The sequence below is a fragment of the Salvelinus fontinalis genome, chromosome 12 (assembly GCF_029448725.1).
Source record: "Salvelinus fontinalis isolate EN_2023a chromosome 12, ASM2944872v1, whole genome shotgun sequence".
Classification (NCBI taxonomy): Eukaryota; Metazoa; Chordata; class Actinopteri; order Salmoniformes; family Salmonidae; genus Salvelinus; species Salvelinus fontinalis.
In genome coordinates, this window is record NC_074676.1 from 2,560,232 (window position 1) to 2,576,906 (window position 16,675).

The following is a 16,675-nucleotide window of genomic DNA, read 5'->3' on the forward strand; positions in this document are numbered from 1 at the left end:
TGTTGCGGAAATTTACCCAATATGCTGATTACTTTCTGCATTTACGTCATATCACTGAGTCTACCTTTAAGTCACTTAATTGATTGGATTCATTTGAGTGACTTCATTTATTATGTCCATTATTCTGAAATGCCCAACCCTGTTTCCTCCCCTCTAAATAGGAATGCATGGAGACCAAAAACACCATCATGTCTCGGCAGAACGAAATGCAAGTTTCGTTGGAGAAGGTCAGACACTTGGTCCGCCTCATTCAGGCTTTCAATTTCAGTCAAACCGTGGAGACCGAGGGTACAGGTGCCTTCACAGAAGACATCACAGAAGACATCGGGGCCAAGGATGCATTTGTCCCAGCTGAAAATGCAGTAGACGCCATTAACACCCATGCTGTAGCAGAAGTCCATATCCAGTCTGTGGATGGGGTAAATGCCGAGGTCACAGCACTGAACAGCACCAATGTTGAAGCCGGGACGCGGGTTGTTGTAGCTGATGTTGCCACAGACGAGGTAGCAGGAGTCAGTGCTGAGGCTGCTGTTGACATCTGCGTTGAGCCTGCTGCCGAGGTCAGCACCGAGACTGCAGTGGGCAGCAGTGTTGAACCTGTGGCTGAGGTCAATAACGCTGAGGAAGTGACGGAAGCCACCGCAGTAGTCGGTGCAGTGAACTCTACAGTGGCCACAACCAATGCTACCACTGACCTTGTGTGTACTGACATGAGCATGGATGAGAGCTGTACTAACAACACTAACACCATACCTGAGAACAAGGTCACCAACACGAACAGCACAGAGGAGGTGATAGAAGAGGAACAGGAAGAGAACACAAACATTGACAACAACAGCAAAACCTCAGAACCTTCCCAGCAATCTTTGCAAGCTCTTCTCGACAGTTTGGACAATAAAGACTAACACTCCATCTCTTGGATTGAAAACCCCCCCAACATAAAAAAGAAGACTTTAGCTTTCACTTTTGAAAGGTGACCGAAATTGCCAATCTATATACATACTTGATTCCAATGTATATTCAGACTGTGTAAATAGTAGATCTACAGCCCAAGTCTGATATTGCTATTGGATGCTGTAGGTTATCATACCCCAAACATGGGTGAAAGGGTGGCTTGCCAATTTAAGGATAGAAAAGAACAGTAGTAATGGTAAAAGTAAGATAATTTATAACATCACACCAGTGCGTGCCTGCAACAGTTCCCCTCGGAACTCTCATGGGGGTTGTATCTTAGGTTATCTTCTGTTCCTGGGGATGCAGGTTAGAGATGTCTAAAGACTGCGTGCTGAACAGAGACCGCGTTTCTACGGCATTAACTGAGAGCAAAGTAAAACCAAAAGATAAGCAAAAAAGCTGAGGGGGGCAGGGCTTTGAAAAAGTGTCAGTATTTGTTAACAGTGGGGAAACATTGAGGTGTTTGATCGTCGTTAAAAATCAAATAGGTAAAACAGGAGCGCCTTCAGTTATCCCCAATACCTTCCTCCCCTTTCCCCATTCTCACTCTTACATGACCAATAACTATGGACCCATTTACACAAAACCTCAGGCAAAAAATAAGGAAGTAAAGCAGCATCCATGTGCTTTGGAAGTATGAGGCAAACTGCTTATAGAGCTGGCTGGTTAGGGCCTTGCTGAGGAAGACCCAGGCAACAAAGACGGTCATCTCAAGAGAGAGTGGAGTCAGATCACACATGGTATCTTAAAGTTTTAAAATGGTGTAGATCCAGTGCAGTAATTGAGTTAAATTTGTGAGTCAGTGTCAACTGTGAGCACTAAATGTGAAATTGCAATAATATTGCATTGTCAAAAACAAACACGCAAAAATATATCTGCAGTGTGTTTCTTTTATAGGATAAGATATTCATTCAGGTCTTCCTAGTCTTCAAAAGTAAGTGCATTTCTGTTGCATAAAACAGTTGTTTGTTAATAAATGTTTTTAACTGGCATAGTTTATGCATTTAATTATCTTTTAAAAAGAGGTGACCTTTGCATATTATGAAATGTACGTTTTTGTTTAATTCTGAACTGCCAAAATGCTATTGTATCCAAATATAGCAGGGACATGTCCACTAACTGTATGGAAAGATAAAGTACGAAATGTATTATTCAATATCATCTTGGGAATTGGCAATCCCTGGTAAATAATTGCTTATTCAACAATCTCATCAAAATATCTTTATTTCCTGGAAACTGAAGGGTTTGTTGTATCAGTCCATTTTGGTGATTAAAGCACAAGCTTGCTGCATAACAAATAAGTGCTGAAAAGCTTTTTTGTATGTTACGTATGGAACAAAACAGATTATGCATTTTTTTTTTGTCATGTAATTTAGTCCCCAAAAAATATTTTTGTATGACCCAACTGATCTTTGATAGTGAGTCTTCGGCCTTGTACAGGAGAAATGTTCCCTCTCTCCTACCGCTGGAACATGCGTGGATAACAGAATTGACCCTATCCCCAAAAACTCAATAGATTTGCGCTTTCTCTGGTATTTTTTTTGTAATGCTCCATCAACATGAACTCAGCAAAAAAAGAAACGTCCTCTCACTGTCAACTGCGTTTATTTTCAGCAAACTTGACATGTGTAAATATTTGTATGAACATAACAAGATTCAACAACTGAAGACATAAACTGCACAAGTTCCACCTACATAATGTGTCCCTGAACAAAGGGGGTTCAAAATCTAAAGTAACAGTCAGTAGCAGCAGCATTAAGTACTGCAGTGCATCTCCTCCTCATGGACTGCACCAGATTTGCCAGTTCTTGCTGTGAGATGTTACCCCACTCTTCCACCAAGGCACCTGCAAGTTCCCGGACATTTCAGGAGGGAATGGCCCTAGCCCTCACCCTCCGATCCAACAGGTCCCAGACGTGCTCAATGGGATTGAGATCCGGGCTCTTTGCTGGCCATGGCAGAACACTGACATTCCTATCTTGCAGGGAATCACGCACAGAACGAGCAGTATGGCTGGTGGCATTGTCATGCTGGAGGGTCATGACAGGATGAGCCTGCAGGAAGGGTACCACATGAAGGAGGAGGATGTCTTCCCTGTAACGCGTTGAGATTGCCTGCAATGACAACAAATCAAATCAAATTTTATTAGTCACATACACATGGTTAGCAGATGTTAATGCGAGTGTAGCGAAATGCTTGTGCTTCTAGTTCCGACAATGCAGTAATAACCAACAAGTAATCTAACCTAACAATTCCACAACTACTACCTTATACACACACAAGTGTAAAGGGATAAAGAATATGTACATAAAGATATATGAATGAGTGGTGGTACAGAACGGCATAGGCAAGATGCAGTAGATGGTATAGAGTACGGTATATACATATGAGATGAGTACTGTAGGGTATGCAAACATAAAGTGGCATAGTTTAAAGTGGCTAGTGGTACATGTATTACATAAAGATGGCAAGATGCAGTAGATGATATAGAGTACAGTATATACATATGAGATGGGTAATGTAGGGTATGTAAACATTATATTAAGTGGCATTGTTTAAAGTGGCTAGTGGTACATTTTTACATAATTTCCATCAATTCCAAACAAACAAGCTCAGTCTGATGATGCTGTGACACACTGCCCCAGACCATGACGGACCCTCCACCTTCAAATCGATCCCGCTCCAGAGTACAGGCCTCGGTGTAACGCTCATTCCTTCGACGATAAACGCAAATCCGACAATCACCCCTGGTGAGACAAAACCACGACTTGTCAGTGAAGAGCACCTTTTGCCAGTCCTGTCTGGTCCAACGACGGTGGGTTTGTGCCCATAGGCGACGTTGTTGCCGGTGATGTCTGGTGAGGACCTGCCTTACAACAGGCCTACAAGCCCTCAGTCCAGCCTCTCTCAGCCTATTGCGGACAGTCAGAGCACTGATGGAGAGATTGTGCATTCCTGGTGTAACTCGGGCAGTTGTTGTTGCCATCCTGTACCTGTCCCGCAGGTGTGATGTTCGGATGTACTGATCCTGTGCAGGTGTTGTTACACGTGGTCTGCCACTGCAAGGACGATCAGCTGTCCATCCTGTCTCCCTGTAGCGCTGTCTTAGGCGTCTCACAGTACGGACAATGCAATTTATTTCCCTGGCCACATCTGCAGTCCTCATCCCTCCTTGCAGCATGCCTAAGGCACGTTCACGCAGATGAGCAGGGATCCTGGGCATCTTTCTTTTGGTGAAGTTATTTGGATTTTTACGAATTATCTTTGAAAGACAGGGTCCTGAAATGGGCCGTTTTCTTTTTTTGCTGAGTTTATTTGTCTAATGTTTTATAATTTGTGGGGCCATTACCCAGGTTTTTTCCATTTTTCGACCAAGTCGATCATGAATTTCACCAGACTGTTCATAAACATTTGGGGTTGGGACCATTCAGAAGATCTGTGAAGGATCTTTTTTGAGCGAGCCTCAGGTCTTCTCAATTGAAATGTAAAAATGTTTATGCTATACTGTTGCATTATATAGAGGGCAACATGCAGTTGGGTCTTAAATGATTTACACCCTTGATAAAGATTAGCAAAAATGACTATAAAATAAATAATTTAAATACTGAGCTGTATTGTACACTCAACAAAATGGGGAAATTATATGATGTTATACTAATACAATTGCTCAGAAAGATTTTGTTTTAACAAGTAATCTTTTTTTTCTCAAAGGTAGGGGTCAAAATTATTGACACCCCTATTGTTGATAGCATTTTAATACCTCACCTTGTGAGGATAATGGTACTGAGCCTTTTTCTAAAATGTTTTATGAGTTGGAGAACACATTTGGAGGGATCTAAGACCATTCCACCATACAGAGTCCTTCCAGATCCTCCTGGCAGTGGAAACCAGGTTTTGGCTCACATGTCCTGACACTGGGTAAAGTTCATGATGCCGTTGACCTTAACAAGCGCCCCAGGACCTGTGGAAGCAAAATAGCTGCATAACATAAAATATTCCCTACCATATTTTATAATACGTATAGAGGCATTCTAATTTCAACGCCAAACCCACCAATGTGTGTGGCCAAAGAGCTATATTTTCATGTCTTTACCCAGTACCAGGACATTTTAGCCAAAACCTGGTTGCCTCTGCCAGGAGGCTGAAACTTGGCCGTAAGTGGATCTTCCAGCAAGACAATAACCCCAAGCACACTCCTGAATTTATTGACCACAAAATCAACATTTTGAAATGGCCATCTCAGTCTCCGGACTTGAAACCCATTGAAAACCTGTATATGAATTGAAGAGAGCAGTCCATAAGCACAGACAAAGGATATCAAGGATCTGGAAGAATGCTGTATGGGAGAATGTTCTAATATATCCCTCCCAATGTGTTCTCCAACTAATAAAACATTGTGTGAAAAAGGCTCAGTGCTGTTATCCTAACAAGATGAGGTATTGAAAACAGGGGTGTCAATCATTTTGATCCCAACCTTTTTGAGGAAAAAAAGTATTACTTGTTAAACAAAATCTCTGTCACTGAGCAATTTGTATTAGTATGAAATAATGTCATTTCTTTAATTTTTTGACCATACAATATAGCTCAGTATTTGAGTTGTTTATTTCATACAGTCATTTTGCTCATCTTTATCAAGGGTGTCAGTCATTTCGGACCCCACTGTACATCATGTTTACTTCAATCCATGGCCAATCGACATATCTTTGGAGAATGTTTGCTGTTTAAATAACAGGGACTTGAAATAATTAAACAAATATATAACATTCAAGGGACTACATCTTCTTAACATTGCAACATTTTTTTTATAGTTAGCAATATAATAAATAGTATCTATATTTTCTCCTCTCATGATGAATGCTAAGTTGTTATAGAGATTCATTTTTTCTATTTCTTTTAACCCATCTTAATGTCGAAGGAAAAGGGATAGTTTGACAAAGATACGCAATCAACTGCAATGGCTATACTGTCTTGTACTTCCTCATAGATTGAATGAAAGGGGTTCTTTGCCTTGTGAGTCTTATACAGTACTCGTAAGGACATATCTACATCAAGACCGTACAGAATTGATTTCCTGGGTGTCCCATGTTTTTCATACTGCGTCCCTTGAATACAACAAAATATTCAGACATTGTCTTTGTAAAGCCTGAACGTATGTTACAAAGCAACTTGATCTTTCCCCTTTTTAGGTACCTCGAGTGCCTTTCTTCCAACAGCATATTTTGTCTCTTGACTTGCACTGTGACTTGTATTATTACCTTACTACACAAACACACTGGTCTATTTCTTGTCCTATGTTATTCCCATGTGATTTTATATCCACCCACAAAACTCAAGAATCTTCAGCAAATATATGTATCTGAAATATAGAGCACAATTGAATCAGCATAAGGAAAAAGAACTTTGGGCTTTAAGTTAAGTACGTGGAGTTGACTTTGTTTCAGGCTATTGGATATGTTTGCTTTTTCTACAAGTAGTCTGTATAGCAGCTGCCTTAAATGTATTTTTGTAATGTATTTTTTGTCCTTAAAAGGTGAATTATATTTATTTTTAATGATCTGTATTGGGGAGCACCTGTAAAATGCATGGGCAAATCTCTGTGGTTTCTTCATAGATGTACACCACTCAGTAGTTTGTTCAAATGTCACAGGAACTGGTACGATATCTGTGAAGGATTATTCACAAACTCTTAAACAGGTGTGACTTTTAGAATGTTTTTTTTTGTGATGCACTTTTGGTTGGATTCCCAGACTAAAATATGTGATGTGTGTGTAAATAATAAGAAATAGAAGTCTGGATTATATCCTTTTACCCAGAATTTACCTCTCTATTGTTGAGATTCTACATAGGCATGTTGTGGTAGTCTAGTCTCCTCAGCATTAAAACTCAGTCAGGACAGTGCCAGCGATCATTATTTGTCCCCTACTTGTGCACCTTTTTTCTTTTCTCACCCATTCTTTTGTCTCTGTCTTGCCGTTAGCTTGGTAATATCAGGTCATATGAATTGAGCGTTGGCCTGTGTGCGTTTGAACAAATGAAACAGCACCCTGATTGGATAGACTTCTTGAAGGTCTAGTGCAGTCAAAAATGTGATTTTTCCTGTGTTTTATGAATATTTCCAGTATGATGTTGGAACAATACTATGAAAATGATAATGCCATTTTAGTGTAAGAGCTGTTTGAAAAGACAGCCTGAAATGTCATCCTGCCTGGTGACATCACTAGGCGGTAAAGTTAATAGACAATAAGGAAGTTTCAAACCTCTGTCAATAATAGCTAGTTTTCCCTGTCCGACTCAGACCACTCCCAGACAGTCCTACCAAAATTTTTGCATGAGAATTTGCTCTTTGCTAAGAAACTATTTTATTTATTGCTGAGCATTTTAATTGAAAACAATCACAGTAAGGTACTTGGTTGTTACCTTGAAATGATTTGATATTGAGACAACTGCTGTATTGGATTTCTTTTTTTTAAGGGCCAATTAGCAGTTGAAACAATAACAAAGCGTTTTCCAGCCACTGTTTTGGTAAAAAGCTGAGGGATGGAGCTGGAAAAAGTAACCCCTCTAAAATGAATAGACAGAGCTATAGATGCCAGGACTGACCATCCATGATATCAAAATTGTAGTTTTAATGTGTTGAGGCTTTACAGTGTTTATGTTACTTTGTTTACAAACGTTGGAGGAAAACAAGTTTATTTGGGGTTCTGATGGGGAACGACAGTTGAACTAAGCTCATGAGGCATTTACTTTCTAACTTATATTCTTCAAGAATCAATGGGTACATATCATTCATTTATCCAAAGTCCAAAAATGGATGTAGCAACTTCTGATTGCCCATTTAAACCCCCTTAGCAGCAGCTTTCCAATCATTCCAACAGAAATTATGCCATCTTATGCAAGTTTTTTTATACAAATGTTTATCAAACTTTTTTAATATACATTACCTTCGGTTTTTATGTGAAATTAGTCACTTTTCTTTTACCATTCTGGCAACATGATTCCATAACTATAGTATACAGTGGATGGATGTCTCAGTATAAGAAAATTGAAGCTTTTCTTACAAATAAACACCATTTTATATGGCATCTCTGGCAATAATGTTATTGCTTAAATATAAGGCCCAGGGGGGTGTGCTATATGGCCAATATACCACGGCTAAGGACCGTTCTTATTCACTACACAACGCAGGGTGCCTGGATATACAGCCCTTAGCCGTGGTATATTGGCCATATACCATAAACCCCTGAGGTGCCTTATTGCTATTTCAGTTGAAGTCGGAAGTTTGCATACACTTAGGTTGGAGTCATTAAAACTCGTTTTTCAACCACTCCACAAATTTCTTGTTAACAAAATATTGTTTTGGCAAGTCGGTTAGGACATCTACTTTGTGCATGACACAAGTCATTTTTATAACAATTGTTTACAAACAGAATATTTCAATTATCATTCACTGTATCACAATTCCAGTGGGTCAGAAGTTTACATACACTAAGTTGACTATGCGTTTAAACAGCTTGGAAAATTCCAGAAAATTATGTCTTGGCTTTAGAAGCTTCTGATGGATGTATGTCAAGGCATACCTTCAAACTCAGTTCCTCTTTGCTTGACACCATGGGAAAAGCAAAAGAAATCAGCCAAGACCTCAGAAAAAAAATTGTAGACCTCCACAAGTCTGGTTCATCCTTGGGAGCAATTTCCAAAAGCCTGAAGGTACCACGTTCATCTGTACAAACAATAGTATGCAAGTATAAACACCATGGGACCATGCAGCCATCATACCGCTCTGGAAGGAGACGCGTTCTGTCTCCTAGAGAATAACGTACTTTGGTACGAAAAGTGCAAATCAATCCCAGAACAACAGCAAAGGACCTTGTGAAGATGCTGGAGGAAACGGGTACAAAAGTATCTATATCCACAGTAAAACGAGTCCTATATTGACATAACCTGAAAGGCCGCTCAGCAATGAAGAAGCCACTACTCCAAAACCGCCATGAAAAAGCCAGACTACAGTTTGCAACTGCACATGGGGACAAAGATTGTACGTTTTGGAGAAATGTCTTCTGGTCTGATGAAACAAAAATAGAACCGTTTGGCCATAATGACCATTGTTATGTTTGGAGGAAAAAGGGGGAGGCTTGCAAGCCGAAGAACACCATCCCAATCATGTTGTGGGGGTGCTTTGCTGCAGGAGGGACTGGTGGACTTCACAAAATAGATGGCATCATGAGGGAGGAAAATTATGTGGATGTATTGAAGCAACATCTTAAGACATCCGTCAGGAAGTTAAAGCTTGGTCGCAAATGGGTCTTCCAAATGGACAATGACCCCAAGCATACTTCCAAAGTTGTGGTAAAATGGCTTAAGAACAACAAAGTCAAGATATTGGAGTGGCCATCACAAAGCCCTGACCTCAATCCCATAGAAAATGTGTGTGCAGAACTGAAAAAGCGTGTGTGAGCAAGGTGGCCTACAAACCTGACTCAGTTACACCAGCTCTGTTAGGAGGAATGGGACAAAATTCACCCCTTATTGTGGGAGGCTTGTAGAAGGCTACCCAAAACATTTGACCCAAGCTAAACAATTTACAGGCAATGCTACCAAACACTAATTGAGTGTATGTAAACTTCTGACCCACTGGGAACGTGATGAAAGAAATAAAATCTGAAATAAATCATTGTCTCAACTATTATTCTGACATTTCACATTCTTAAAATAAAGTGGTGATCCTAACTGACCTAAGACAGGGAATTTTTACTAGGATGTCAGGAATTAAATGTCAGGAATTGTGAAAAACTGAGTTGAAATGTATTTGGCTAAGGTGTATGTAAACTTCCGACTTCAACTGTATAAACTGGTTACCAACGTAATTAGAACAGTAAAAAAGTACATGTTTTGTCATACCTGTGGTATACAGTCTGATATACTACGGCTTTCAGACGATCAGCATTCAAGGCTCAAACCACCCAGTTCATAATTGGAATTATCTAATGGCAGAGGATTTTAATGCCGTGAACTATGAAGTCTCTGTGCAATTGGACCATTCTTTTGATTCAATTTCTGCCTCCACTAATGCACCATTCCTAATGTTATTGTTACTTTGGGACAGTGAGTGCATAATTCAGTGCATTGTCCTGTAAAAAAATATATAATAATGCACACAATAATAATGCACACATTCATTTAAAGTACTAAGCTCTAAAACCAATACACCAAAAGAATATAGCAAATGTGCATTTATATTTGGAATCCTTATGCATTTCATAAATATCAGCCTCAAAAATTGTTAATTTCTGCTTCAGTACAGTGTATAAGTTCACAGATGTGAAAGAAAAAGCAGTTGGCAGCTGAGACTCACTCAGATGTATGTTATTGGGCTTATGGGTTTTACAGTGAAAGTAGTATATTTTATGCCTAACACTGGCATTTCCAGTTAATTCCAGAGGGAATCGAGAGTAGCTCACTTATACATTCTCACCAGTGCATTATATATTCTGTGGCTTTTTAATATAGTCTAGATTTTTTGTTCTTATGCTATACCAAGTCATGATTGTGGCCTTCTAGTATTGTTGATGCATTTCATCATCCATAATACTTATAATTCATATGGTGTGACTTCCCTATTGTTGTAACACCTTGAGAGTCTTACCTCATCCACTGTAAATTCAATTGGAGGAGTTTCTTCTTTAAGAGTGCAAAAAAGTATCATTAAAAAAACTACATATTGTGAAAGATGATGCATTGTAGCGATACGAATAAAAGGTTCACCTGGTGTGCTGAGTTGTGTAAATTGCTAATTACACAAAATGGAATATTTGTAAAATGTTTGTATTTTTCATAATTTTAAAAAGGAGTGTTTATTTTTTGACTTCTCTTCTGTTACAGATCTCTCATTTGTTTGTTCACCTGACATTGTGAGTGATCCGGTGTGTTTCTTACCTCCTGTATTGAGCCTCTTCTGTGATTAGTTATTTGTATGCGTTGTTTAGAAAATACTGTAAGAAATATGGGAAGAAGTTGATATTAGGAGCATTTGATCAATTTGTATTTATTTATTTTATCATTTTGTTAATAAATTGTCAAAAGCAACCTGCCTTGTCATTGAAGTGTGTGTTTAAGTTTGGTGGGAGGGGGAGTAGTCAATATATTTTCTTCAGAATTGCATTTCAATTTTGTTCTATCATTTAACTATTTACTTTTTACTAAATAGTTTAAATATAACTTTAATTCACTTTCACGCTTAGATTATGACATTGTCCATGAGAACTGATAAGGTCTGTTTTGATTGTGTACCGTTTTCAAATGATTTCAGCCATAAATTGATTTCAGCAATATTTTTGGAGGACATAATTGAGGACAGTTTCTCAATCTACCCTGCCTAAATGTAAAACTTTTAAAACTTTTTGCGTGTAATAATTCCATAGGTTCGTTTCTGAGCATTCTGTCAAGGTTGTTTCTCTCGCGCCCACACAGCACATCTAGTAATGCGCGTTGCACGAAAGGTGTCAATTTAACTTATATTTTTGTACTGCGTCTTTTCTCTCTGAACTAAAGTAGCTTTCTTCCGTTTTCCATGTCATTTTCAAAGAGTGGCGGTGCGTCAACGACGGGGATCACGGAGTCTTGGGTCGGTAGATAAAGTGCTCAACGCAGACCCTCTGGAGCCCTGTAGATTCTTTAGGTGGTGAGTCGTCGTATTACTAGCCAATGTGGCCAATGAAAATTGCTTCCGAACACGTCAGGCAAATTGCCAATTGCATGCAAACGAGAATCCAGGAAATATCTGGAAATAGCGCAGTGCACGACATATCTGGAATCTATCACATAGTATGACTATGCTGCTGTGCTTTTCCTTGTTGTTGTGTAGGAACAGCAAACTTCGACGATGAATGTAAGTTTGTTATTTGAGTGTCATTATTTGTAGACCCGTCTCTACTGACAATACTCGAGCGTCTTCTGAAAGCGGCAGCCTTGACGACCAATCAGCACTGTCGATTTGCTATTTTGGAATTCGGGATTTGTGGCCAAAGTCCTCAACAACAGTTGGTTGGACAGGGGTTTCTCGCGGTCACTTCGAACGTTTGATGTCCAGAGATTGCCCCCTTTGTTACATTGTAACATCTCAGAATGCAAACCCTGCATGAGACAAATGCTTGGTCTGTAACGCTTTTTGCCTTTTGTGAGTGCAGCTTGCCTTATGTAAATATGTTTGAAAATAACATATTTTTGGGGGACAGAATTAGCAGAGAAGGGATAATAATTAGAGTGACCCCCTTTATAGTGAGTCCATTTAGAGTTCTGCTTTTGTGAAAATAGTCCAAATATTTTAATTTTGAGGATTTCAGATTATTTTCAAAGGTGCCCTTTGTATCTGTGCAACTGGTCATAATAACCAGCCTACTTTGTGTTGTAGATCACCTTGTTTTTCCGTGTTATTTGCAGATTAATGATGTGAATGATGACTGAATTTGCAAACAGTAGGACCACTCCCCTCCTTCCGTCCACAATGGCAGCATCATCTGCCTATCAAACCGAGCCTACCTCAGAAGCCGGGCCCAACAGCAGCCCCAGGTAGACTGATGCTGGGCGTTTCCAGTGTTGTGGACACCACATTTGCATGCAAAGTCACAACTTTAATATCTCACAAAATGGACAAACAAAATATAAATGAAACTTTGGATGTATGTGTCCCCCTTGGAATTACAAGAAAGTGGACTTCTACATGTTAGCATGTTGGAGAAATAAAGTAAATAAGAATCATTATGGATGTTACATGAACAAGCTTTTTGGGATAGCTATTTGGAAGGAAAGGTTTGGCTGAACACCGAAATGATCATTTTGAAAACATGGTAACTTCATTGATTACTTTAGTGAGGAAAAATAACCTTTACAGTTGCTACAACCTCTGTTATGGATGTTACAGAGTCTGAAATAGACATTCATATCATGATAAAAATCTATCATAACACAATTGTTATAATTTGTCATATTTTTATAAGGTCAGCAGAAGGCATAATACATCAGGATTGCATAATTACAGGTAGCCTGAATAGTATACAAGGCCAGTCCCCACACCCTTACTTTAAAAAAAAATCCCTTCACTTTTATATACACTACCGTTCAAAAGTTTGGGGTCACTTAGAAATGTCCTTGTTTTTGAAAGAAAAGCATTTTTTTTGGTCCATTTAAAATAACTAATTGGCCAGAAATACAGTGTAGACAATGTTAATGTTGTAATTGACTATTGTAGCTGGAAACAGCAGATTTTGTTATGGAATATCTACATAGGCGTACAGAGGCCCATTATCAGCAACCATCACTCCTGTGTTCCAATGGCACGTTGTGTTAGCTAATCCAAGTTTATAATTTTAAAAGTCTAAATGATCATTTAAAAAACATTTTGCAATTATGTTAGCACAGCTTAACTATTGTCCTGATTTTAAAGAAGCAATAAAACTGGCCTTTAGACTAGTTGAGTATCTGGAGTATCAGCATTTGTGGGTTCGATTACAGGCTCAAAATGGCCAGAAACAAAGACTTTTCTTCTGAAACTCGTCAGTCTGTTATTGTTCTGAGAAATGAAGGCTATTCCATGAGAAAAATTGCCAAGAAACTGAAGATCTCGTACAACGCTGTGTAGTACTCCCTTCACAGAACAGTGCAAACAGGCTCTAACCAGAATAGAAAGAGGAATGGGACGCCCCGGTGCACAACTGAGCGAGAGGACAAGTACATTAGTGTCTAGTTTGAGAAACATACACCCCACAAGTCCTCAACTGGCAGCTTCATTAAATAGTACCCGCAAAACACCGGTCTCAACGTGAACAGTAAAGAGATGACTCCGGGATGCTGGCCTTCTAAGCAGAGTTGCAAAGAAAAGCCATATCTCAGACTAGCCAATGAAAAGATTAAAATGGGCAAAAGAACACAGACACTGGACAGAGGAACTCTGCCTAGAAGGCCAGCATCCCGCAGTGGGTCAAACGTTTTGGGTAGCCTTCCACAAGCGTCCTACATTAAGTTGGGTGAATTTTGGCCCATTCCTCCTGACAGAGCTGGTATAACTGAGTCAGGTTTGTAAGCCTCCTCGCTCGCACACGCTTTTTCAATTCTGTAGGAATGAGGTCAGGGCTTTGTGATGGCCACTCCAATACCTTGACTTTGTTGTCCTTAAGCCATTTTGGAAGTATGCTTGGGGTCATTGTTCAATTGGAAGACCCATTTGCGACCAAGCTTTAACTTCCTGACTGATGTCTTGAGATGTCGCTTCAATATATCCACATAATTTTCCTTTCTCATGATGCCATCTATTTTGTGAAGTGCACCAATCCCTCCTGCAGCAAATCAATCCTGCAACATGATGCTGCCACCCCCTTGCTTCATGGTTGGGATGGTGTTCTTCGGCTTGCAAGCCTCTCCCTTTTTCCTCCAAACATAACGATGGTCATAAAAGCCCAACGGTTCTATTTTTGTTTCATCAGACCAGAGGACATTTCTCCAAAAAGTACAATCTTTGTCCCCATGTGCAGTTGAGAACCGTAGTCTGGCTTTTCTATGGCAGTTTTGGAGCAGTGGCTTCTTCCTTGCTGAGCGGCTTTTCAGGTTATGTCGATATAGGACTCGTTTTACTGTGGATATAGAGACTTTTGTACCTGTTTCCTCCAGCATCTTCACAAGGTCCTTTGCTGCTTTTCTGGGATTGATTTGCACTTTTCGCACCAAAGTACGTTATTCTCTAGGAGACAGAACGCGTCTTCTTCCTGAGCGGTACGAGGGCTGCGTGGTGCCATGGCGTTTATACTTGCGTACTATTGTTTGTACAGATTAATGTGGTACCTTTTAATGGCACAGTCAACTTAGTGTATGTAAACTTCTGACCCACTGGAATTGTAATACTGTGAATTATAAGTGAAGTCATTTGTCTGTAAACAATTGTTGGAAAAATCACTTGTGTCATGCACAAAGTAGATGTCCTAACCGACTTGCCAAAACTATAGTTTGTTAACAAGAAATTTGTGGAGTGGTTGAAAAACGAGTTTTAATGACTCCAACCTCAGTGTATGTAAACTTCCGACTTCAACTGTAGATATTCCATTAAAAATCTGCTGTTTCCAGCTACAATAGTCGTTTACAACATTAACAATGTCGACACTGTATTTCTGATCAAAATGTTATTTTAGTGGACAAAAAAAAAAAAACTTTCAAAAACAAGGACATTTCTAGGTGACCCCAAACTTTTGAACGGTAGTGTATATCAAAATGAAACTTTACCAGTTGAATCTAGACAACAATATATTTGTTTGTATTACAACTTCTCTGAAATATGCAAATTAGACAATATACCTGTGGGATACCATTCAGCAACAGGTGGGGCCGCATCCCCAACAACCCAGTGTGTGGATTATTCTTCTACGTTGGGGTACCAGGGAGTTGCAGTGCCGTAGACATCACTGCTTACGTCATATGGAGTACAGGAAGCATGTTTTGCCTGTATTGAACAGAATATACAGTCTTCTTCACATTATGCAACAAAAGACCAGATCCCGGTCTTCATCCTGTCAGGTGAGCCCTCTCCAACAGGTTGCAGTGGAGAACATGCCATGGTCATATGGAGGACAGCCGCAATAAATTGTTTCTTCGGAACCATTGCCAGGTGTGTCTGTGACCATCGGGTGTGACTATACTGCCTCTCCAGCCTGGGCACCATTGTCAGGCACGGCTGCGACTGAGACCGGGCAGGGACACGTCAGGTCCTCGGTTCCTGCTGGTCCTCGGGAGTTGCCTGCTACAGAGACTGAGCCCACACCAGATGTAATTTCCGATTCCCCCTCCACATCTGTGGAGTATGGGAGAACCCTTTCCCCGGCTCGGGCGGCCTATGTGACTCCAGCATCGTCACCCTTTCTATCTCTGACTCTCTGCCAGTCCCTGCTCTATGGGACACTCCAGCAGCACCGAACCGGTCTGCTGTTACTTTTGATTATCGGTCCAGCCCTGACCTGGGCCCAGCTCCAGTCCTGGTCGTGCTGCCACGGTTCTCAACCCCTGACGTGACTGGGGGACAAACCAGACCTCCGTTGGGGAACCAATGCTGCCAGGCCTCTCCTCTGCTGGGGCACGGCCCGCCTCTTTGGGGGAACCACTGCCGCACCAGGATTTCTGTTAGGAAAATTGACCGGCAAGATTTAAATTTTCCGGAGATTTTGAGAAATTTACCGGACATCCATATGCATTGGGTACATAACGCATTAGGACGTCCACCCACCTTGCTCAAAATCACATTTCGATTATTGTAATTAATCTTAACAGAATATAACTTAATAAAGTTAAAAGATAAAATAAAGTAGAACAATGTTCTTATACCAACATGACAGGTTTTATTGAAAAGCGAAACATTGCCCGTTTCGTCGTCTTCCCTGTTATAAATCATAAATGGATGAAATGTAATATTCAGTGCCTTCAGAAAGTATTTAGACCCCTTGACTTATTCTTAATTTTGTTAGGTTACTGCCTTATTCTAAAATTGATTATATTTTTTTTCCTTTCACCAATCTACACACAATACCCCATAATGATAAAGCAAAAACAGGTTTTTCAAATTTTTTACTAATTTATTAAAAATAAAAAACGGAAATATTAAGTAAGTATTCAGACCCTTTACTCAGTACTTTGTTGAAGCGCCTTTGGCAGCAATTACAGCATTAATTATTTTTGAGTATGACACTAC

General features: G+C 39.9%; 1 protein-coding gene across 5 annotated transcripts in view; it reads left to right on the forward strand.

Moving 5' to 3' along the window:
- LOC129866618 (PHD finger protein 21A-like) overlaps positions 1-11,037 on the forward strand; it is a 115,151-nt gene extending 104,114 nt beyond the window's left edge. For all 5 annotated transcript variants that reach the window (XM_055939378.1, XM_055939379.1, XM_055939374.1 and 2 more), the window contains one exon: positions 162-11,037. In XM_055939378.1, the coding sequence (XP_055795353.1) occupies positions 162-905 (744 nt within the window). In that variant the 3' untranslated portion in view covers positions 906-11,037. The remainder of the gene's footprint in view (positions 1-161) is intronic.
- The last annotated feature ends 5,638 nt before the right edge of the window (positions 11,038-16,675 follow it).